The 23969-nt window shown below is 55.3% G+C and overlaps 8 protein-coding genes across 8 annotated transcripts; 4 read left to right on the top strand and 4 right to left on the bottom strand.

Moving 5' to 3' along the window:
• Positions 1-95: 95 nt before the first annotated feature.
• On the top strand, positions 96-1178 carry D7B24_000611 (uncharacterized protein; the record flags this gene model as incomplete). The annotated part of the gene is made up of 1 exon (XM_028634864.1): positions 96-1178. One exon carries the CDS (start codon positions 96-98, stop codon positions 1176-1178), a length of 1083 nt encoding a protein of 360 aa, XP_028492477.1.
• A 1570-nt stretch (positions 1179-2748) lies between these two features.
• Positions 2749-4603, top strand: D7B24_000610 (uncharacterized protein; the record flags this gene model as incomplete). The annotated part of the gene is made up of 4 exons (XM_028634863.1): positions 2749-2883; positions 2944-3199; positions 3259-3793; positions 3850-4603. 4 exons carry the CDS (start codon positions 2749-2751, stop codon positions 4601-4603), a joined length of 1680 nt encoding a protein of 559 aa, XP_028492476.1.
• A 2376-nt stretch (positions 4604-6979) lies between these two features.
• Positions 6980-8116, top strand: D7B24_000609 (uncharacterized protein; the record flags this gene model as incomplete). Its single annotated transcript, XM_028634862.1, has 1 exon — positions 6980-8116. The coding sequence occupies one exon, from the start codon at positions 6980-6982 to the stop codon at positions 8114-8116; it is 1137 nt and encodes a 378-aa protein (XP_028492475.1).
• Positions 8117-9181: 1065 nt separating this feature from the next.
• Positions 9182-10696, bottom strand: D7B24_000608 (uncharacterized protein; the record flags this gene model as incomplete). Its single annotated transcript, XM_028634861.1, has 1 exon — positions 9182-10696. One exon carries the CDS (start codon positions 10694-10696, stop codon positions 9182-9184), a length of 1515 nt encoding a protein of 504 aa, XP_028492474.1.
• Positions 10697-11733: 1037 nt separating this feature from the next.
• D7B24_000607 (uncharacterized protein) lies at positions 11734-13101 on the top strand (the record flags this gene model as incomplete). The annotated part of the gene is made up of 3 exons (XM_028634860.1): positions 11734-12119; positions 12231-12705; positions 12763-13101. 3 exons carry the CDS (start codon positions 11734-11736, stop codon positions 13099-13101), a joined length of 1200 nt encoding a protein of 399 aa, XP_028492473.1.
• Positions 13102-13504: 403 nt separating this feature from the next.
• D7B24_000606 (uncharacterized protein) lies at positions 13505-14459 on the bottom strand (the record flags this gene model as incomplete). Its single annotated transcript, XM_028634859.1, has 2 exons — positions 13505-13900; positions 13962-14459. 2 exons carry the CDS (start codon positions 14457-14459, stop codon positions 13505-13507), a joined length of 894 nt encoding a protein of 297 aa, XP_028492472.1.
• A 1257-nt stretch (positions 14460-15716) lies between these two features.
• Positions 15717-16965, bottom strand: D7B24_000605 (uncharacterized protein; the record flags this gene model as incomplete). Its single annotated transcript, XM_028634858.1, has 3 exons — positions 15717-16381; positions 16442-16801; positions 16860-16965. The coding sequence occupies 3 exons, from the start codon at positions 16963-16965 to the stop codon at positions 15717-15719; spliced, it is 1131 nt and encodes a 376-aa protein (XP_028492471.1).
• Positions 16966-22207: 5242 nt separating this feature from the next.
• Positions 22208-23702, bottom strand: D7B24_000604 (uncharacterized protein; the record flags this gene model as incomplete). Its single annotated transcript, XM_028634857.1, has 3 exons — positions 22208-23325; positions 23389-23524; positions 23583-23702. The coding sequence occupies 3 exons, from the start codon at positions 23700-23702 to the stop codon at positions 22208-22210; spliced, it is 1374 nt and encodes a 457-aa protein (XP_028492470.1).
• Positions 23703-23969: the final 267 nt, after the last annotated feature.

Raw genomic sequence — 23969 nt, 5'->3', positions numbered from 1 at the left:
AGGACGAGCGCGAGATCTTTATTTCCTCCTTCATATGTCTACCGTCGTTCCCCCTTCCAGTACTCTTAGCATTCTTACCCTTCAACTCGTGCACCATGGCCGACTTGACAAGCCAACAGCCCGACAGGTCAACGGTCACCCCTACCCCAGCTGCCGAATTAGACGCGGCACAGCTGGGAGGACAGTCGTCGTCCCCGCAGAACCCGGCTCTCTCACAGCAAGCGCCGATCGAGGTTGACCCTGACGAAGTCAATTCCAACCTTGGCGATGAGGTCTCCAACGCCAGCACGTCTCTCCATTCCAGCGTCATGCACTACGAGTTTCGCCACGGCCGTCGATACCATGCTTACCAGTCGGGACATTACAACTTTCCTAACGACGAGCAGGAGCAAGACAGGCTCGACATGGTGCACCACGTCTTCTTCCGCTTGATCAACGACAACCTGTTCCTGGCACCGATTGATCCGACAGGCTTGCGCATTCTCGACATTGGCACGGGCACGGGCATCTGGCCCATCCATCTCGGCGACCTCTACCCCGGCGCCGAGCTCATTGTCGGCAACGACCTCAGTCCCATCCAGCCGGAATGGACCCCGCCCAACGTCAAGTTCAACGTCGACGACGTCGAGCTCGACTGGGTCGAGCCACAGCCTTACGACTACATCCACTGCCGGTACATGGCTGGCGCCATCAAGGACTGGCCCCGCCTCGTGCGGCAGATCTACCAGAACCTCAAACCGGGCGGCTGGGTCGAGTTTCAGGAGTCGGCCAACACGCTCCTCTCCGAAGACGGTTCGCTCCAGCCCGACAACCCGATGCTCACCATGATGAACGGGCTCATGGAGGCGTGCGACAAGATCGGCCGGACCATGGACCCCGCGCCATCCATGAAGCAGTGGACGCTCGACGTTGGGTTTGAAAACGTCCAGCAGCAGAGCTTTAAGCTGCCGATCGGCAGCTGGCCCAAGGATCCGCGACTGAAGGAGTGCGGCACGCTCATGGGCAGCAACTTTGTCGAGGGCGTCGAGGGCTTCACGGCCGCGCTCTTTAGGGACGTGTTGGGGTGGCGGCAGGAGGAAGTGACGGTGCTGAACGCCGGCGTCAGGGCTGCTGCGAGGGACAGGACGGTGCATCCCTTGTTCAATGTGTTGGTCGTCACGGGCCAGAAGCCGCTGTGAGTGTGGTTGGCGGGGATGATGGAAGGTGAGGACATTTGAGTGGTGACCCGGCGCGGGGCGCTACCAAGTGCGGTTGTCTTCAGGCTAAAGCATAAGCAACTTGTTTGTAATAATCACGGTTGCTGAGGACACTTGTTAGGGTTGAGTTCTGTGGCTTGTCTTCCCACGATCGAGCATGATGATCGTGTTATTAAGTAAGCGTAGGAGTGTTAGACCTGCGGCAGGTGAGCTAGGCTTGAGTGAAGCGTTTCATCCGTTGGGTGTTTTCGGTTCTCGAGGCATTGCTCAGACAGGGTAATTTTGACTGAGGTTGACCACAACGCAGTCTGCTTGTGTGGGGCGGTCCAATAGCTCTGATGGTGCAGAGGACCGGTCGATGTGTTGTGATGATTCCGTTTGGCGTCCGAAGCATATCCCTCACGCTGAACCCAGAGATGTACTTGTCAAGAGCAACAGAATTCTGCTCTGAGATCAGGCGTTGATATTCTAGGAATAATGGCCAAGACTCATGGAGGTCCAATTGAAAACCCATAGTCGACAGAGTTCTTTAGACATGGAGCACGTTGAGGTTGACGCTGACATGACTCATGAGCATGGCGGACGCAAGGATCTGTACCCGGTTATTTGACTTTTCGACGAAGATCTGACGATGTAGGAACAGAGGACAGAGGCAAAGCAGTGAAATGAGACTGACCAGAAACCGCTAAGCCCCAAGTAAGTGCCGTCGGCGCCACAAGCCACCTCGTACCTTATCGGACGCTGCCGAAGCCACCCGATTCTTGATTCGCCAATGGGCCCAGCGATCGCCGTCCAATCAGGGGCTGGCCGAAACCACCAATCAACAGCGCACATAATCGGTTGTCATCGGTGCTGGTGGCAAGGCAACAGGGAGACACGGCGGACCATGAGGCTTGGCAGCCTTGGCCCCCCCCGCAATCCTCAACGCTCCTTCCTGATCGAACCCAAGCTCGAATTCTCGACATCCATGCCAACCATGCCAACCATCTCAAGACCCCATCCATCTCTGTCAAACCCCATGCCATCCAGGTTCACCCCGCAAGCTTATCACGGCGAAATACCTCGAAAACCTCCTCCAGGGCCCGGCCTCCCCTCGCAGCTGGCCTGCGTCTTACCCCTCCCTTAGTGCTATGGCCACCGCGCGAGCGACCTCTTGGCCTGCCTGTTCAGGAAGCCGCCCGCCATGAGACCAAGCGACCGGGACAGAGCTCACCATGAGACCTTCCAAATTATTCCAATGGTTCCCTCATCATGCAGAATCCGTGCGTCCCGCTGTCGCCGCCGTCAGCCGCCCAATTTACCAGCTGCCCCTCCGGCGACGCAACCCGAGCCGACATGGAGGAAGCGAACTGGAGCCCTGAGACAACCACCGGGCCGACAATAAATACCATGTCGCGTCCTGTACATTTCTCGCGGGATCTCTTTGCTTACGCCATCCGAAACCTCAACTCCAACCCGGACCTCTTCACGTCGCGTGCCATCCCGGAGATCTCTCGCGCCATCTCTGCTTCATCCTTGGCTATCGCATCCTGTTGTCACTTCACTGCCTAAGATGCGTTTCTCTGCTGCTGTCGCCCTCACGGCTGCTACTGCCGTCGTGGGCAGGGAGCTCCCCGTCGATGAGGATCGTGCTGCGGAGCTCTTTGACTCTGGCGTCAGGCACATGGATCTCATGGCCAAGAAGATTGTATGTCGTCGTCGGCCCATCTTACCACAGAGGACATGCTTCTCACTGACACTCCCTTAGGCCCACTGGGAGGCTGAAGAAGCCGCTGGTCTCATGGACGCATCCAAGTGGCCTCGCCTGAACTACACCAAGTGTGTCAACGGCTATGCCGAGGCCGTCCCGGGCAGCCCCCTGCACAAGTTCAAGTGCAAGAACATGGACCTGCACGACTTCCTCTCCCACGAGGATCTCGGCTCCTTCGGCCGCGAGTACCGTGGCAAGTCTGGCAGCTCGTCCTGGGGCTGGACCGATCCCGAGTCGGAGCGTGAATTTGTCGGTACGTTGTGCGCGCATGACCCCCCCTTGGGCCGCTGTTTCTGACAATGGAAACAATAGTCAGCGGCATGTACGATGGTTGCGCCATGATCGAGATCCTGCCCGAAGGCCGCATGCTCAACCTCGGCTTCCTGCCCAAGTTCGCCCCTACCAGCGACCGTGCCTACTGGACCGAGATCCGTTCCTACAAGCACTACATGGTCATCGGCTCTGAGCTCCAGGGCAACGGCATCCAGATCTTTGACATGAGGAAGCTTCTCGACATCAAGCCCGCCGACGCCCCTGTCATCTTCAAGAACGACAAGGACCTCACAGGTCACTTCAACTCCTCCTTGCCCCTGGGCCGCAGTCACAATGTCGTCATCAACGAGGAGGCCCAGTACGGTGTTGCCGTCGGTGTGACCCCTCGCGACCAGGGCTGCAAGGGTGGCCTCCACTTCTTCGACCTGAAGGATCCCTCCAAGCCCGTCGATCTGGGCTGCAATGGCGATGATGGCTATGTTCACGATGCGCAGTGCCTCATCTACCGCGGCCCGGATTCCAAATATGTCGGCCGTGACATTTGCTACGGCTACAACGAGGATACTCTCACCATGTAAGCATTTTCTTCCTGTTGATCCCTATGTAGTACATTTCACTGACACATCGCAGCTACGATGTCACCGACAAGCGCAACTCGACCATCATCTCCCGCACCTCGTACGAGGGAGCCGAGTACACCCACCAAGGCTGGGTCAACGATGTCAACAATCAGGAGTGGCTCTTCATGGATGACGAGTACGACGAGGAGCGCACAACCGGCCCCGCCGCCGATGGATATCCCGTCACTTACATCTGGGACATCAAGTCCCTTGAGAACCCCAAGCAGACGGGCATCTACAAGGGCTCCGTTCGTTCCATTGACCACAACCAATACGTCAACGGCGATCTGATCTACCAGTCCAACTACGGCGCCGGTGTCCGCGTCTACGACGTCTCCTCCGTGCCCCAGGACCCTACTGGTAATGGTGTGTGTGAGATCGCCTATTTCGACATCTACCCCGAGGACGATGACGCTCCTGGCGGTGGTGTCCCCGCCTTCTCTGGCTCATGGTCATCCTACGCTTACTTCAAGTCTGGTTACATCTTTGTCAACACTATTGAGCGTGGCGGTTACCTCGTCAAGATGACCAAGCGCGAGTCCTGCAAGCCCAATGCCTGCAGCGCCGACAACTGCCTGCGCGCCATGCGCGCGTCCACCATCTCTGGCCGTCTCGAGGAGAGCCAGAAGTTCTGCGGCGAGTTCACCAAGACTTTCGTCGCTGACGTGTCTGTCGTGCCCGAGTATGCGTCGAAGGCTTGCGGACAGAATGTCATCTCGCGTGTCAGCTCAGCGTGTGAGTGCCTGCCCACTGCCTCGTCATAGGAGAAGGATGTCGCGTGCGACGGACTGTGGTGGATGTAATGTCTGATGATAGTCATGCCCCATTAATGTAACAAGACGCCTTGGGCGAACCTGCCGATTCTCTCTATGCCGTGAATTTCTCAGTTGCCCATGATTTGCCCGTCGCAGCATTTGCACCTTTGCCAGGCTGTCTGTCAAGCCATGCGCGACTTGTTTAAAGTTAGAACTCTACTAAAGATTCATGCCCTCCGATAGACGCAGCCCTATCTAAAAAATCATACTTCTATGCGTATCTGCGGTAGACTCTCCCCCAAGCAGTGCGGCCTGTCACGGACGCCAAGCATTGGCCTCCTGGGGTTGAACTCGAAATGTCATCCGTTGACAGATTGCAACGCTTTGATGTTACTTTCATTTCAGGCTTTTTGAATCACTTACGCATTATTTTGCGGTAGCCATAGCGCGAGAGGATGCAACATACACCTAGCTACAAAGCTTGTAAGTAGTCCTCCGACGAAGCCAATATCGGCTCTTCTGCATCATCTCACGCCCGAACGACGCCGGGCAGCAATCCTACCTGAGAAGGTGTTGAAGTATACGGGGTGCACTTCACAACAAGACATGATGGCATATAAAACTCACAGTTTCGCGGAGCCGCTTGCAAGCGTAAAGAAAAGGTTCGAAGGGGTTAAAAACAGTATCAAGCCAAAGCTTGGCCGGCGTTGGGTGTACGGTCAACAGCAGCGTCGTTATCTGCCAAGCCAGCAACACGTATTGACGAAAGGCGAATTTCTGACGTAATTCGCAATCGAGACTTTTTCCCCTCCGGTTCTGGAAGCTTTGATGAGGTACTGGCCTCTTTGGGCGAGCTGGCGAAGGGACCTTTCGAGCCTGACTGCAGCAATATTCTGATAAGGTATTGTAATCGCTGGAGCTCATCAAGACCCATATGGGCTAAAAGAGCATTTCCTTGTGTGTAGGTGACAGAATCGACACGATGTAACCAGTACGGGCCACAATACAGTTCATTAAGCTAAGTCTGACGCGTGAGGCTGCTCGAGAGGTGGGGTTCCCATCGCAGGTTGCAGATCAAAAGCAGGGATGGAAAAGTCAATGATGTTACCCTCTCCGCGGCGATACTCACGCATTGAAACGTATTGAGATACGAAATAACAGGAAATTGTATTGACGAGGCTAAATAACCATTGGCATTTTCACTGGTTGCTAACTCTCAACTCGGGATACAGCAGCATAATGGCTGGGCTGATCGAGCTATGCGCTTGTACGAAGGGCGATTTATGCCCACGGACCAGTTCCATACAACTCCCAACACGGAAAAAAAACTTCCAATATAGCTCTTACTTTCTAGTGCCGCTGTTTCATGCGGGGCACGGGACCCTTGGGTGGTTCGCCTCCCTATTTAGCCGCCTGCAGTCACCCGGGGGCAACACGCCGACAGCACCGAGACTCTGATGGACTTTGATTGCCGAGGTGGTCGGAATTGGTGATTGGGATCCTCACATGTAGCTGCGGCAAGTGAAGGACTGGTCAGGGCCAGCCCGTCATCCATCCGAGTGGTAACCTCGCCAAACTCAGGCCACCACCATGACCTTAGTCTGCCTGTAGTACGATGGCAAGGCTAAGCACCGTGCTCAGACGGAATTCCAATTTCTCATAGCTCCAGGGGCACCACGTGCCTCAAGGCGAGGGCTGAGGCTTGAAACGACCGGCTGCAGGCTCAGGGGCAAGGTTCTGCTCCTGAGCGAGAACCATGGGACCTCCGGTAGTGGGCATAGGGCTGAGATGGATGGCCGGAAAATTTCTAAATTAATGCCACACTCTCTGCCATTGCTTTAGACTCTGATAAGAATTCGATTAGTGATTGCTTTTCCGTTGTGAATTATTCCGTCTCTTGCGTACTCGAGCCCATATTTCCGGGCAAAACACCAACCGTCCGGGGACGGCCCCACCAAGCCCGGCATCCAGTGATAGTTTCGGCGATGATTCTGGCGTGTTGCACAGCACTAAATTTGCACAACTTTGTCGGAATATTTCAATCCAGGCCACAACCATCCAAGGCAATCGAGACAAAAGCCATGTGATCGGATCGTCATGGCAGAGACCGAGCTTGGTGATCCGGGCGTGAGCTTCCGGCAACCGCAGACGCGGCCCCACATTGCGGCAGCTCAGGCGTTGATGACGTTTGACGGCCGTGAGGGGCAGACAAAAGGTGCGGGGTCGTGTCAGCTCTATTCTCGGAGCTCTTATTCTGAAGCTCTCCTCTCAAGTTCGTCCATCTTCCTCACCCATCTGCATCTTGTCCAACGCAATAGCGAGTGTTTAGTGCTCGTCCCATATCAACCCGTCTCCTATATCAAAGGCTCCAAGCCAACGCCCACCATGTCGAAGCAGCTTCCGGCCGGTCTCAAAGAGTCTCTGGAGAACTCCAAAGCTGAGTATCGCCAGCTTGGAAAGTCGGGCCTCCGTGTCTCTGTGCCTATCTTCGGATGTATGAGCTTCGGCGACAAGAGGACTCTTCCGTGGGTCATCGGCGAGGACGAGGCTCTCCCTCTGCTCAAGGCGGCCTACGACCGCGGCCTCAACACGTGGGACACGGCCAACGTCTACAGCAACGGCGCCTCGGAGGTCATTGTAGGCAAGGCTATCAAGAAGTACAACATTCCCCGCCACAAGGTCGTCATCCTGACCAAGGCCCACTGGGCCGTTGGAGAGGAGCCCGGTAGGTCACCAGTCTGCTGTGAAGTGCGAGTGACCCTGTCTGACCAAGCACCAGAGGCCCGTCACTTTGTCAACCGCGCCGAGTTTGAGGCCTCGAAAGACTACCAGAACAATTTCGGCCTCTCGCGCACCGCCCTCTTCAACCAAGTCGAGGCGTCCCTGCAACGCCTCGACACGGCCTACATCGATCTCCTCCAGATCCACCGCTTCGATGCGCGCACGCCGCTCGAGGAGACGATGAAGGCGCTCCACGACCTCGTGCAGTCGGGCAAGGTGCGCTACATCGGCGCCAGCAGCATGTGGGCGACGCAGTTTGCGCGGCTGCAGTTCGTCGCCGAGAAGAACGGCTGGACGCCCTTTGTCAGCATGCAGAACCAGTACAACCTGCTGTACCGCGAGGAGGAGCGCGAGATGAACCGGTTCTGCAACGACACGGGCGTCGGGCTCATCCCGTGGGCGCCGCTGTGCCGCGGCCACCTGGCGCGCAGGCCCGAGGACTTTGGCAGCACGGACCGGAGCCGGGCCGAGAAGGCGGGCCAGACGGGCGGCAGCGGCACGTCGGAGCGGGACCGCGAGATCGTCGGCCGCGTCGTCGAGCTGGCGGATAAGCACGGCTGGGCCATTGCGCATGTCGCGCTCGCGTGGATCAACCGCCGCGTGGCGAGCCCCATCATCGGCTTCAGCAGCGTCGAGAGGCTGGACCAGGCGCTGTCGGTGCGGGGCAAGAGTCTGTCCGAGGAGGAGGAGAAGTACCTCGAGGAGCTGTACCAGCCCAAGGCCATCTCTGGGCATGCATGATGCGTGACACACGGGATGAGGACGAGAGAGGGAGAGCGACCCTAACTGGAACACCAATTCACCATGATTGTAGACAAGTATGCAGGATACGCGCACGTCTAGGAACGACGGACGACGAAGCGGAAAAGCAATGGTGATCCTTTCGCACACGACTGTGCCGACTTGCCGAGTGATACCACATTGTCATGGGCGATGCGACCTTGGCCAAGGTCGCCCGCCTTCTTCACATGCTGGATAGCATCTGAGATCGGGCGGTTCGATCAAGGGAGGAAGCTGCCTCGCAGATCCCCGTCTTCGAATGTGGGACGCAAGGCGCGACGCTCATCTTCATCTCGTGAATCTCCCAACTTCGTTTCAGAGCAGCGAGTCTGGATTCATCGCCAAGCACCCTCAGTCATGCTGACAAAGGGGCGCGCCGTTGAAGAAATCCCCTGCATGTTCCCTGCAGACAAGCGTCCAGGGCGTCCAGGGCGTCCAGGGGTGGCTTCATGCCCCCCACATTGGGTAGGGAGTCTAGACACCAGCTGACCTTCCAGAAGAGGTGCTTCCGGATCATCAACGCCGCACTGCAATTGGGTAGGCCACGTCTCGAAGGAACTGACACTTCCGTGGGGTGGGAGCCATGAGGATTGAGCGGCCGCCGATTATGTGTGCGTCGTGTCTGTCTGCTTTGGGCTTCCCGGCTTGCCGCATTCGCTCGATAGGAGTTCTACTGTACGAGCCCAGGTCGTCATTTACAGGGCCAACGTTACCTCGTGGGTTAGACTTTTACGCCAATGCACGCAATTTGCCTGCCGGGACACCAAGGTTTTTCTGGCACCTTTTCGGCAGACGCAATCTGCCCAAATTGTGACAGATTGAACCACACGTTACGATCCGTGGATTCGGAAAAGCCAGCAGCACGTCAAGCAAAGGGGGCAAAGTTTTGTGGCTGCATGTTCCAATTCAAGGCTATTCAATTTTGGTTGCTCCGCGAACTTTGTTCAGATCCTAACATGTACAAGAAAAAATTGGGTTGGAAGAAAAGATATTGGGTGGTCATGATCGAAACCTTAATCCTGCACCTCAAGTGCTGATGGACTGGCGGTGGTTGGTGAAGAGGTTCTCGGGGTCAACAGCCCTCTTGATCTGCTTGAGGCGGTTGTAGTTCTCCTCGCCATAGAGACGGGCGCTCCACTCGGCCTCGGGGAGCTCAGAGTCGGCGTAGTTGACGAAGCCGCGCAGGGGCACGCCACCCTTGGTGAGGGCGTCCTCGAAGGGCAGGAGGATATCCTTCATGTAGGTGAGGGCATCGGCGGGCAGGAGGGTGCTGGTGTTGATCGAGGTGCCGTCGACGCGGATGAGCCAGAGGTTGCCGCCGTGCGCGTAGGCAGTGTCGGCGTCAGAGATGTCGCGCGAGATGCCGCCCCAGAGGTCGAGGAAACCACCCTGGCGCATGTCGGTGCGGGCAAAGTTGTTGCCCGTGACGTTGAGCAGGGCAGTGATCTGAGGCACGGTCAGGGGGTTGTCATAGGTCGTGGTGACGGCCTGGGTGTAGAAGTGGCGACCGCCGAGGGCACCACCGGTGGGGGAGTTCATGCCAGCGCCAGCGACGGACACCTCCATGTCCCAGAAGGGGAGGACAGTCTTGGCGTAGGCGAGAGTGCTGTTGATGGTCCTGAGCTCCTTGAGGAGAGGTGCAATGACAGTGTCAAAAGCGGTGGGGTTGCCGTAGAAGTAGCCCTGGGCAGAGGTGCCAGCGGCCAGGTTCCAGCGGATGGCGAGCTCATCAGGGGTGGTCTCGGCAAGGGCGTAGTCCTGGACCTTGACGAGGGCCTTGGTCGCGTCGCTGAGGCCCAGGTTGCCGAGGTTGATGGTGAAGCTGGTAGCATCGGCAAATTCGGGCTTGAAGGTCTTGGTGGTCATGGAGAGGATGACACCAAAGGAGGCGCCGGCACCCTGAGCGGCCCAGAGAAGGTCGGACTCGTGGGTGGCGTTGACGACGGTGCCGTTGTACAGCATGTACTCGACGCCGACAATGTTATCCATAGGAGTACCGTAGTGGCGCGAGGTGCTGCCGAAGCCTCCGCCGATGGAAGAGCCGGGCACACCGACGTGAGCGCCACGGACGTGGGGGATGTGGCGACCATGGTTGTCCCAGAGATACTTCAGAACGGGGCCGACGTGCGTGCCACCACCGAAGGTGAGCGTGTCGGAGCAGTTGGAATAGCTGACCTCGTCAAAGGCAGACAGGTTGATGACGAGATTGCCAGCGTTGCCATAACCAAAACCGGTGAAAGAGTGAGCAGCTCCCAGAGCGACGGCCTTGACGGAGGACTCCCGGGCACAGGCGAGGGAAGAAGCAACCTGGTCGCGGGTCTCAGGGAACGAGATAGCGGCAGGGGCGGCAGTCAGGCGCTTCTGGAACATGAGAGTCTGATCAGGCCATGTCGTGTCGCTGCTGACGATGGAGCGAACGCCCGCAGTGGTGAGGCAAGACTGCAGAGCGGCCGACTTGTCTGTCTGGGCAGACACGGCCGAAGGGGCCAGGCTAAGGAGCGAGGCGACGGCCAAGCGTCGAAGAGAGAAAGTGGAGTCCATAACTGATGATGTTGTGGGCAAAGGCAGGAGACTGCGAAAGGAACAAGAAAGCAAGTGCCGTGGTGTTCCAGAAACTTCAGGATAAGCCACAATCGTACGGACGACCTACTTATAACTGGTGAGCATCGAGAGAAGGACTGACGACAATCTTAGAGGTATGATCCAGGAGTCTTGGCACTTTTGCGCCTTGATCGAGTCTCGGTACTTCGGGCCATCGTTCTGTATGCGCAAAAGGACCTCAAACCACCTGGCGCCTCTTACAAAGCTTCTCAGAACCCTTGTCGGCGGATGTTTTGTTGTCCCGGCAGACAAAGTGGACTTGGGATGATCTGAACTTTATCAGATCAACCTACCTTAATCGGAACGCCGGGACGGGGCGCGTGGCTCGTTTGAGCAAGCATATCCCACCGTGAGGCTTCGCACAGCCCTCGGGGCCAAGACCTGAATTCGGCCCCAGGAGCCCCAGGAGCCCCATTCGGTACAGATTAGAATAATAAGCTCTTGGGGAAGCTTGGAAACCCTACTGGTCTTCATGACATATCTGGCATGGTCTGCGCCATTGGGGCGCTATGTGGTCCGTCCACTCCACTTGCATGGGTTCCATGGCCTCATGGGCAGACCTTAGTGCTGCTTTGCCTCATGCGCAACCGAGACTTGTCAACCTGCAGACGACTGCGGCACTTTGGGGCTACTTTGGTGACGAGTCATTTGTCTACCCCTGAAATCTTTCGTGTCGGCATGCTCGGTAAACGTACTCAATATGCAACTTATCCGACACTTCCTTGCTAGTCTTTTCCGACCCCTCCTGGCAGACAACTACTCGGCCTGCATATAGCTGCGACTCACTGATCGTTGTTGAGAGTGTCGTGACATTTCCTGGAGATGAGGCTTCGTCATCCCTGTGCCCCTTGGCAAACTCTCAAAAAGGGATCCGCTGCTCGTCGAGTTGTCGTCTGAAAGTTCAGGCCAGGACACGCCTTCTTCTCACACTTCACGCTCATTCACTGCGCGGGCAAAACATATTCACAGCAGCGGCCATGCGTTCATCCCTTCAGTCCCTTCTTGCCGGCTCGGCCCTCTGGGCTTCGGCCGGTGCTGTCACTCTTTTCGCCGCTGATTCGGGGGGTAACGTGACGACTCTTTCCCTCACTGGCTGCAGCAATAATTACACTCTTTCTGTCACCTCTAAGACGGCCGATTGTGAGGTGAACCCTTCCTGGCTGACGCTTGACGGGCCCAACCGAGTGCTGTACTGCTACGACCGCGGTGCCGGTTCCTCTGTTTCCGGTTCCCTTAACTCATTCTCCATTGGAGAAGACGGTCTGTTGTCTCGTATTGCGCGTGTCAGTGCCCCTCTCAGCGGAGTCGCTGGTGAGATCTTGACCACCTCTACTGGTGCTCGGGGTTACATCTCGGCCTCATAGTGAGTCCACCTTTCCCCCCCTAATTGACGGGCCAAAGCGCCGAAGTCGCTTCCCATCATCTCCCGAGCCGAGCCCTCCGAGCTTGAAGCTTATCTGCTTCTTCCCCACAGCAACCGCAGTGCCGCTGCCGTCTTTGCACTTGGCGACGATGGCGCCCTTCCTGGTACGGGCCCCGTCCAGGTGATCAACCCCACACTCGAGAAGACAGGCCCTGTCACCCTGCGCCAGGACCGCAGCTACCTTCACCACGTCATCATTGACCCCACGAATGAGTATGTGCTCATTCCTGATCTTGGCGGTGACCGTGTTCGCGTCTACACGTACGACCCTGTGACAGTCGCTCCTATCGTCGAGGTGGCCGGACTTACGGCCCCGCCCGGCTCCGGTCCCCGCCACGGTTTCTTCCGCAAGGCCCGCAACGGGAAGACCTTCTTCTTCTTCAACGGCGAGCTTGACCAGAAGGTCTACTCGTACTCTGTCGAGTACACTGCTGCCGGTCTTGTCTTTACCCATGTCTTTGACGCCCCGGCCATCGATGCCGCGCTGCCTGCCACCAGGGCTCCCACGAGCGAGATCGCTCTGAGCGTGAGATCCCCCCCCCCGCAGTCCACCTCTTCACATCAAGCTGACAAAGTCCTTCAGCCTGACGGCCGCTTCCTCACTGTGTCCAACCGTGAGAAGTCGTTCCGCGACTCCCCCATCCTCGGCACCGGCCCCTCGGACACCCTGTCCACGTTCTCCATCAAGGAGGACGGCACCCTCAAGCTCGTTCAGCTCGCTCCTTCGGGCGGATGGTCGCCTCGCCAGTTCTCCTTCAACAAGGCCGGTACCCTTGTTGCCGTCGGTCACCAGAACAACCGTACCGTGACCATCTGGAAGCGCGATGTCCGGTCTGGCAAGATCGTGCTTGAGGAGGATGGCGGCAAGGTCGGTGAGGTTTTGCTCACTGGTGCTGTCGTTGCTACCATTTGGGACGAGTAGATGCTGGGCATTCATCTTCTTCGAGTACATATCTTAAGAGGCACTTTCAATTGAAATCTGGCCCAAAGCGTACATTTCCCTGCAGTGTATTCTGTCTCGCATGAAAATGTAGGTGCAGGGACACTTGGTGGGTTCTCGATACAATGTTTGATTTGAAGCTTGAGTCGCCATGACTGCAAGGTGTGAAGCCCCTCGCCTTTTTTTCCCAGCGTGGTACATGTTGCTGTTATCAATACCTCCTAACATACCCAGCCACACAAACACAGTCACCAGCTCGTATTCAAGCACGAGAGCGACACGAAAATATCGATATATACAAAAGGGTAATCATAATCATTGCTCATAAACATACAAGAGAAAATTGGCGTACAAAGTTGCCCGCAACTACGGCATCCCGTGCCGATCAGTACCCAGTCTTGGTGGTGTACTGCTTACCGTCGCGAGTCTGCACCCATCCGTCGAGATCCATCGTCTTGATGAGCGTGCTGAATTTCTCCGTCCCGGGAGCGGCGTAGATGGACGACCTGGCCTTGGAGCTCACAGAGCCCGGCGCACCGTCGGGGTACTCGATGTGAAACACGGCCTTGCCGGCCTGGATGAAGGCCGCAAAGGTGCTGGCCTCGTTGTACTTGACGCACTGCTCGTTCACCTGAAAGTCGACAAACTTGATGACCTGAGGGATGATCTCGCCAGCGTTCTTGAGCGCGATGCTGAGACCGTACTTGCGCGCCTCGCTGGAGAGAAACTTGACGAAATCAATCGTGTCGGCCTTTGTGAGACCAAGGCCGTTGTTGTTGGACTGCAGCACGGTGTAAGTCGATGGACCATACAGCATACACCCTAGAGTGGGAAAGACTCACATAACCGTCTACGTTGTCGGGGTCGATGGCGTCGCAGCCCTTGTCGGCGGCGAGCTTGATCCTCTGGGCCATAATGTTCCGGACATTGGGGTTCTTGATCTGGAGCCAGCGCTCACCTGGCCAGTCGTCCATGGGTTTGCCAAAGTCGGCCTTGGCGAACTTTTTGGCGTCTGGCCGCCATTCCTCGTAGGTTCCGGCGCTGAAGTAGCAGATGACTTTCTTGTTGAGCTTGTGCAGCGCCGCGATGGTCTCGGCCGTGTTGTCGAACAGGTCAATGTCGTAGACGGCAACGTCGGGTGTGACGACAGGCTTCTTGGGATCAATCTTGAGCGGCGCGTTGAGCACAATCTGCCACGTCGTGCCGATGGCCGGCACCCAAGGCTTCTTCGCGACGACTGCTCGCTCTTCGACGGGGAAGGCTTCGGTAGACATGATGAGGGAAGCTGCCAAGGCAAGCAGAGCGCAGGGCTTGAGGGGAGAAAGAGTACGCGTCCACATCGTGGGGGATCTGAGAGCTACCAGTAGCTCGAGCTGAGGTAATCCGTGCTAAGAGCTTATTTGAGCTTAGGCGCGGGTAATGTGCGTCAAAGTGATCTGAATGTAGAAAGTGATCTGCAAAGTCAACCCCAGGTTGTCGATATCGGGGAATTTCCATAGCCACATGGTGAGCGGGACAGGCAAGCCTAAATACTCCTGCCAGATTTTGAGCCGTGAGTCGAGGCCATGCTCTCTCTTGACGGACATTTCTCACGATGACGGATGGAATGTAAGGGGGGCGGCAAGGAGCGTGGCGCCAAATTGCAGGGGAAATGCAGGAGGGCGCGATTCGCGAGCTAGAGCTGGGCGGCAGTTTAGGAATGCCTCCCTAGGGGTGCATTACCTTACCCTACCCTACCTCAGGCACTTCAGCTCTTGTGGCTGGTCCAGACTTCTTGGCCGTTTGCGACGGCCCGTACCACATCATGACGCCTTTCCGTCGAGCCTCGTCGTCGCAAACGGCCGAACGACTCAGCACCCTTCACCGCAGACACGGTGAAAAGAGGGAGAAAACACCGCACGCTAGGTATAGTTCTGTCATCGCTACGACGGTGACTTGATTCAGATGGCGCCGTTTTGCGCAAGCCACCGGGCGGCTACCTGCAGTGCCCGCGCTTGTGCCCGAGTCTCCGATGTCAGAGATTAAGCCTCTGCAGCAAACAAATGCAAACGGACGCAGCGCCATGGCAGCCTTCTCATTTCTTCTTGACCCCCGCGCGAATAAAAAACCTTGGAATCCACTCCACGGGAGATGATGCGGATTGAGGCTCGACAGTTGCCCCCATAGCACCATAATAAAGCTTCTTTTTCGCCCCGTTGCATATTGCCCCTGAGGAGAAGCAACCAAACGGCGTAGCTTCTGAGACGCAAACAGCTCGTTCGGAGCCCTTGAACCTTGGTCTAGATGGCGCGAGGCATCTGGTGACGATTAATTCGCGCAATCGTGACAGCAATAACCTTGTTTGGCCCGCGCCGTCAACTTTGTCAATTCAGCTCCACGATCGCGATGGGACGTAAACTCCGAAAACTTCACCATGAGGACCTCAAAGCAGCATGGCCACGGAATGTCCCGATGAAGCAATCCTCATCCTTCATTTTGCACCATAGGGGCGCCGGCATTTGGCCTGAGGAGAAGGAACAAGGCCAGCTTAGAGGCATCCCATTGCACACTTGCACGGAGTCATCGCGCCCCGTCTCATCCACGCAGGGGACATGATGTCATTCATTCTCTCGTAGCGCGGGAGGGGAATTACTCGCCCTGCTGTTTCTCCTTGCCTTGAGCTTGCACACGATGCCTTTGGTGCGGTAGAACCACCTTGAGCACGTCCACCACTGCTCATTCGGATCAGCAAGATCAACATCAAACCTCGAAATGACAGAGGGCACGACTTTGTACACCTCCATGAGGCTAAGATGTCGTCCCAGGCAGATACGTGAGCCCCCACCAAAGGCCAAGTTCGCCGCGTTCCAGAGTCGCATCCTTTCCTTGTAAGCCTCTCCGCTCTCGTTTTCGCCCTGAAGCCATCGATCTGGGCGGAATTCATCAGCGTCGGCACCAAACATTCCCTTATTGCGTCCCACAATGTATGGATTCATGCCGACAAAAGTTCCTGCTGGAACGACGGTGCCGTCTGGAAGGGCCAGACCGCCCTCAGGAACAATTCTCTCCAGACCCATTGACACGGCAGGATGATAGCGGAGTGTCTCGCGAATTGTGGCCTCGAGGTAAGGGAGGGCGCGGGCCGTTGCATGGGAGCACGGTGTGTTTGGAGAGACATGCTCCCGGACTTCGGACTCTAGCCGCTTCCATACACGCGGGTCTTTGAGGCAGTAGTAGAACAATGCCTTCATGGTAATAGCTGTCGTGTCGGCTCCGGCGATCACTTGTCGCGCGGTGTCAGCATAAGCTCATGCATGTCTCACCATCGGCGTGGGTGACTGACGGTTCAGCAGGAGGTACCCAATGATTGTAGATTCGTCTACAATCTCAGGATGTGATGTCTTGGATTCGATGAAGTAATGGAGAAAGTCCGGGTTTTCATTGGTGCACGCTGCATTCTCTCCTGCGAGCCGGGCCGTCAAAGCCTCAATGGCGATTCTTGTCACGTTAGAAATGTTGGGCGGCCCCAATGCGTAGATGGGATTCTTGTCGAGCCAATGATCGAGCCAGGGCATCTGACCACAAATCCCAAGACAATCAATAGACTGGTCAGCGATCGCAAGAGTTCCGTCGAAGTCGCGACCCTCCTCCATGTAACCGAACTTCTTGCTAAATGTTACGGTTCCTAGAAGATCCCAGGCAACTGCCGACTCGTCAGTATGGCCAACGCGATTGATGGGGAATCACCAGGCTCATCTAACAGTATGCCAGCCAGTCCCCAAAGTCGCATAGTATTCCGGGGTTGACAAAGCGCTCCTGAAGGTGGTCGCAGAATGTTTCGACAACCTCGTTCATGTGTGGTTCCATGGTCAGCACGCTCGGGACGGAATAATGGCGCACAACTGGGCGCTTCAGGCGGGCATGCAAAATGTTGTCTACTTCACTGAACATGTGGTACGTGATCTTCCCATCGACAACGGAGCTGCTGATTTTATACAAGTCGGTCTAACTCCCAATGCAAAATGAGCCGATTTACAACGTCATCTGGCTCGGTGTTACGTGTACTTACCTTCTTCCACTTTCCGTCGGTACTGTAGATCGTTCTCGAAAGCTCAGGGATGTCAAGGTCCAGTAGGTTTGGACCTATTCGGACGACGGGACCGTATCTTTCGTGAAGCCTTTTGATCCGCGGTGCATAGTCGGCTGATATCGCCTGGCAGAAGCGCCATAAATTTGTCACACCTAAGCCATGTCAGTCCTGTAATATACATATGCAGCATTCATCTATCTATTTTTTAATCGCAGAATCGCGAAGAATTGGAAAGAGGATGTTCCATGTCGGAGAACAATACCTGCAAGGAGCGGCCCAGGATATCTCCTCAATGGCGATAATTGGTAGGAGACAAGAAACCAGATGAAGAATCCGACAGCTGGTGCGACTAAAAGAATGCTGAGTCCGTACGTGGGCGAGTCGCGAAGAGAGCTGACTGTGCTCCAAACTGTTATCATGGGAACGTCGGTAGTCTTTACCGTCGAGTTCATGGCGGCCATGTCTGGCACTGTTGATTGAGGTCTAGTAACCAGAATGGTTGAGGAATTGCTGAACTTTTCAACTCGGGGTCGGCGATTCAAGGCGAATTTAATAGACGAGAGATGAGCTTTGGGCGTATAGGTAGATCGGGCACCAATACGAGCCACGCATCTCACTTCGTCATACTGCATGTCCTTGCATGCGACCGACATCGAACAGCAGGCTTACGAAAACCGCATAGGCTAAATGCAATGCATTTTACAAAGGATCTGCGTCAGGGCCTGCCAGTTGCGGATACTGACATTTGGTCCCATTCAGTAAATAAATAGATAGGCAGTGAATGTCAATTGCTAAATCACGATGCACAAGGTAAGCTCAAGCAATCAAGAATGTTATTCAGGGGTAAGCAGAAGGATGAGTTTTACTCATGACTGAAGGTATCATGATTAAACCCCTAATACGTCCTAGCCTCTTTCTCATGCCAAGCACATGTGGTAACATCCAGAAATCTCATAGAAGAACTTCTCATCAATATCATGATCTCCAAGTAAGCCAGCCTTTTATGAATCTCGGCACACGAAACATCGATGAGTATTTACAGTCAAAATTTGACAAGATGTTGTTGAAACCATTCGAGCTTAGACTAAAGCACGTGTCCATTGAAAGATGCCCTCGCCGCATATACACCCCTTGTTCTTGAGCCACTGTGTCGGGTGGCCCTATGTAGTCACGGAACAGGCGGCTGGCCCGGGGCTCAGAACTTTTGGAACGTGTATATTAGGACTGCGGAGGGCCAGAATTCAGATGTATGACAACCCCATACCTATTGTCTGTTGCCTGTGGACCATGTGTAGAAGACCTCTTGCTTTGCCCAAACCACGCTCTGACGCATTGAATTGACTCGAAGGTCGTTGAAATAAGTTACGTTTTGACGATATGTCGTCAATAGTCGATTGAAACTTCTCTTTGAAGTAATGCACCTAGCATACCGCCCTGTCTTCCTGTCAGGCCACCCTACGGAGCCGCCAGCGGCCGCCAAGCAAAGGAGCCGGTCAGGGGGCTAAGGGCTACGAGAGAACGTATATATAGGCTGCGGAGGGCCAGAATTCAGATGTATTCGAACCCCTTACCTATATTCTATTGCCTGCGGACTACGTGTAGACGACCTCTTCACCCTGACCCAAATCAAGCACTGACGCTAACCCCTGTGCCGTGGCTCTGCCGGGATCTCCTGACACATGTGCTGCGATGAAGCCAGACGCATTGCTTTCTTCTGAGATATTGTCACGCCACTTCATTAGACTCCTTCACTCGGTTTCAATGGTCATGTGCGTTCTCCACACGGACCTCCAGGAGTAAGAATTTATAACCTCTTCAGTTTTCAGCAGCCCTAGTGACGATGGAATGACGAATTGTTACGGCATTGTGAGCAAGTTGTAGATTTCTCTCGCTCCGTCACAGAGTTTTTTAAGCTTGATACATAAAGCATGTAATATAGAAGAGGAAAACAGAATACCAAGGTCTCGCCGCCACGTTTCCCTGCGTTATGTCACTAAGTCATGACATAAAAGACACCTCGGGGAGGAGGATGCATTTTCGAAGCAGCAAGGCCCGACATGACAAGTAAATCGGCGTGTGTATTATTTAGGAGTTATAGCGAGTGATTGCCTTGCACTAATGTCAAGCGCTGCTTCTAGGTGATGATAAATTGTTCGTTATATCTTTGGCCAAGTTGGGTGGCTCCTTGAATAGACCTATATTGAAGGATTTAAGCCCAAATACCACCTACAGGCCTGTCAAAACTTTCGACGGACTGAATTTCAAGAGATTTACACATGCCAAAGCTATCTCGCCACACCACCTTGAACGTGCGTGGCTACCACTTCTGATGTTTTGTAGCTTACCATTAGCATTGCTAAGTACGAAATATCGCCGTCATGTCTCATGACCCAAACGCCATGAAATTTGGCTAAAGCACCATATACTGCAGATCACTTCGAGATGATGACGAACCTAGCAAAAATCATTGGTGTCAAATTGTCGCCGAACACCGACCAGGCGCAAATTATAATCGCAATTCAAGAGCCTCCTCTATGGTGACGGTCCGATGGTTTGCAGCACTGTTACAAAGTCATACTCCTCCTGCCGCTAAGTAAGAGGCGTTCGGCCGGCATCAGTGGCCGGAGATCTGGGCCGAGTCACCTAAGCCCTTTGTCCGGGTATATTCCGCCTCCTACTATCAGACTGCCGGCTCAAGGATTCCTATGCCATGGATTTATATCGAAAAGTTCCGAGATGAGTGATACTTGACTCCTACGGTGGTATTAAAAGCAAAACAACTTCTTTGGACGAATGGCTACCGACTAAGAGAGCAAGGTGACAATCCAGAGCCGGAAGTGCTTCAAAGCACACAGATTCAAATTGTGACTCAGTTGAGACTGGCGTCCGCGAGCGAACGATAGGCGCTCTGCTGGACGGCAGACGCGAAAAAGAAAACAGTACCCGAAAGACACAAAAACGACCTTACTGTATAAGTCGTAGATGCGAGACTTGCTCATGGTATGAATATGCGGCCAACTCCCAAGTCCCGGCTGAGGATGCGAGCGAGAGGGCCATCTTCGAGAGACCTGCGGAATCTTAGTTGACGCTGAAAAGGCACAGGCTTCAGCTCCATAAACTCCGTGAATCTATACGCCGAACTAAAAATGCATCGGACTTATTTGAAATCTGAACGGCCATGGTGAGACCTTTTAGCTAGTCATGAACGGCGGACCCTCGTGGGAGACGACGTGCAGCTGCTGCGCATGACCACGGCCTCATCTGAAGAGATGCTAGAGCTCCGTGACTATTGGTCTTTTGAGAGACAAGTGTCTTCACTAAGCTTGCCAAGGCCACTCGATCTGGCAGCGTGGCAGCAAGACTTACCTGATCGAGTCAGCCATGCGGCGTGTGGTTGAGACAAGCACGCTTCGGCAGATGTTAAGGTTCAGCCTAAGCAGATTCCCGACAGACTGCCCCTGACGACAAGCAGAAGCTTATCAAACTAGGCGTCTGAGTATCTCGAGTCGTTGTTCCTCAGTCTTAACTTAATTAGAGTATGCAACCACCCTCGCCACTCATGGGAAAGTGGTAGTGTGGTACAGTACAGCCAGCGCGATTCATGCTGGCGCTCTGGAAGACGTGATTAGTTCACCGGGGAAGTGAAGGTCACAAACTGTCATTTCCAGAAGACGATGATGTAGTGGGGTCAGACGGGAGCTGACTCGTCCCGACCGTGTCAGCAACGAATGTGCTTGTCCAGGAGAACGTGGGCGCTTGAGGGAGGGCCCGTGAGTCTGGGGCGCGGGGAGAAGCGATTGTGTAGACGAGGCTGCGCGAGGAAAATGAGAGACAGTTCATCTTCCTGCAGCATGCACTGATCCTGCTCGGTAGGCCGGCAGCTGATGAAACACGAATGGCTTTCCAGTGGCTGTCGAACCGATACGATGTGGTGTGATGGGTATGATGTAAATAAGATCCCCCAGCCCGTTCGGCACGCCTTAGATCTGCGTGTGTGCAAAACATGGGTAAAACACATGGGTTTGTTGAGGACCCTGGAAGAAAACAGGAGTCTGGAACGTCAGGTGGCTTGTCCCTTGCTGCAGGGCCCCTGGTCGCAATCCTACGGGACACGGGGCAGAGGCATTTCCAAAGAACCGGAAACGGCAACTGGACCACGTTCTGTAGTTGCAACATCGGCGAATCCCACTCTTGGAACGCACAATCTCTTCCGCTGCCCCGGCACAGCGCGTTCGCAGTGCCAGCGAACAAGCGAACAGTCGCTGACGTTGCTTGGAGGGCAGCGGAGCAGGACGGCGCCCTAACCGTGATTGTGCGCTGGCGTTGCTGCGGAGCGTGCGACGAAATCTGAACCCACGGACTCCTGCACTCCCGAGACTCGGCACCATGAACGCCAAGCGCTGTCGATCCAACGTACACTGCAAAGTGACGGGAGTAGCATCCACCCCTTTTCGACAGCGTCCTAAACCCGTAGGGCCGTTGCGTGAGGGTCGAAGTGCGCGCTATTGGTAGTAAGGCGGCGCCAGGCCGTCGACGGAGGCGGAATGGCGCTCACCGTCACCGAGCTAGTCGGATACCTGGGGTTGAGGAGAGTCGGCTGGTCAGGCGGGAAGGGAAAGGTCCACAGTGATGGCTGTCATTTCAAAGAAAAGGGGTCTGATCGCGACCAGCCATCCATAGGCATGGAAGGACTTCGGGATTGGGTCTCGGAGAGTCGGGCATGACGTCTGATTTGACTAGAGGTCGGTAGTCGTGGTTGAGAGCAACGGTGTGACGCACGAAGCAACATAATATTGGAGCAATGATTGGCATGGCCCCATAACACGAAGTGACGATCTTCAGGTGGGACTGTTGGTGCGGATGGATGGAGCAAGTTTCTGCTACCTGACTACTATGGTGGTACAATTGTTGTTTGCTGGTCAGGAGAGTCTATCGCTCGGCTCTCATCGTGAACAGAGAAGACAAAAAAAAAACACAAACGCAGAACGCCTAGCTACCCAGATATCAAGCCCGTCAAAATCAAGGCCTCTTGGCCACTGGCGGTAGATCGCTCATGTGGACCAAACTCGCCTCGTCATTATCACTGTACTGCACATCGTATGACTTTTGCGTGACGATGCCGCCGCCGCTTCCGAGCTTGAGGTCGGGAGAGTGCCCGCCAGACGTAGACACACCGACGGTCGTTCCCGTGCGGGTGCCATTGCGTGTGCCCGCTGTCTTCGAGCGAGGTCCGCTGCCATACTCGTAGTACATGGCTCCGCGGCTGCGTGCTGAGGAGCCTGCAAGAGCGGGGAAGAAGCGCACCAGGAGAAGACGAACAGCGGGCATGCAGGCACACATGATACCGACGGTGATCTCAATGGTCGACCAGACCGACACGTCGTAGAATTCCCAAGTCGTGTTATTCGTGGAGGCGAAATGAACGAGCGATTGCAGACGCAAGATGCTGACGACCGTGACGAAAGTGCCGACACAAAACATCATGGCAACGCCGACCTTCTTCTTCCAGTGGAGCTTGAGGCTGCGGAGCTGCCAGAGCGGGATGGCAAGCATCCATAAGTCCAGGGCAATACTGATGGCGGCGTTGGTCCAGCTGATCGTGTTGGCGTTGTGGCACTTCCCTTCGTGCATGCCGTCCCACTTGGTCCAGAAGTAGTGGATGGGCTGGCACTGAAAGATTGCCGTGATGACAAAGGCGACGCCATAGCAAACGGTGAAGATGGCGGTGCCCCAGAGGAGGCGTTGTACCTCGCGGGCCGGGAAGATGCGGGTGTAAAAGAAGATAATGGAGAGCTTGAGCAAGGTAAGCTGCGTAAAGTAGAGCGAGGCCATGATATAAAAGTAGCGGCCGACCGCTGTGATCATGTGACCATCGAGCGTCCAAATATCCTTCCCAAGACCGTTGGCCGTGGTTCCATAGACGGTGATGACGGCCGAGGGTGTAGCGACGAGGAGCGTCAAAAGGATGAACCAGTCGTCAAGGCCAAGAGGACTCGGGGCGATGAAAAGCTTAAGGCCGAATCGGAGGACGACGAAGATGGCAGCAATGATGGCCATGGTATTGGAGAGGACGACATACTTGCCCGACCGGTCGCGGACAGGGGCGCCGCAATTTGTCAAGCTCGCATTGCGAGTAGCTGGTGCAGGGTCAGTATGGCATCTTGCAAGATAATTCAAGCATCTTTGCACCAACAACGCACCTAGAGACTCAGGAATGGTGCAGCTCTGCTGGACACAGAGAGCAACGGTGCCCTGGAACTGCTGGTTGGTACAGATGCATGTCTGGTTTGTGGGTGCACACAGGCCCTCTTGGAAGGCATTGCCAATGCAGCGCGTCTTCACGTCGGCGTATTAGTACCACGATGGCTTTTGAGAGACGAGAAACGAGACATACCGCGCAAGCAGGGAAGGGATTTGATGTTGCCTGTGCCAAGACGGCTGGCAGAAGCACAAGGAGTAAGCACGTCGCCAACAAGGCGCGGCTCGCCGAACTCAACCGGTGAAGAGAGAACATGATGGTGCTTGGGAGTGAACAAAAATCTTGGTGGGAGAGAGAGCGTTATGCAGTTGGTTGGAAGGGCACAACTATGCCTGGGGCACACTCCTTCCCGAAAATCCAGGACTCGCACGTGGCGACGTGGGTGTCCGACGAGGGCGGAATTCAGGGTACGATCCTTTTAATGTATGTGATCGGCAGAGCAGTTCTTCGTCGAGAACAATATCCAAGACACCCCGGTCGAGTGGGAGGTTCGAAGACACGAGGACGAGTGACCACAGCGCT

This window comes from Verticillium nonalfalfae, assembly GCF_003724135.2.
Source record: "Verticillium nonalfalfae strain VnAa140/NRRL 66861 chromosome Unknown scaffold_109, whole genome shotgun sequence".
Taxonomy (NCBI): Eukaryota; Fungi; Ascomycota; class Sordariomycetes; order Glomerellales; family Plectosphaerellaceae; genus Verticillium; species Verticillium nonalfalfae.
The sequence above is the reverse complement of the archived record's forward strand: the minus strand, read 5'-3'. Positions and strand labels throughout refer to the sequence as shown.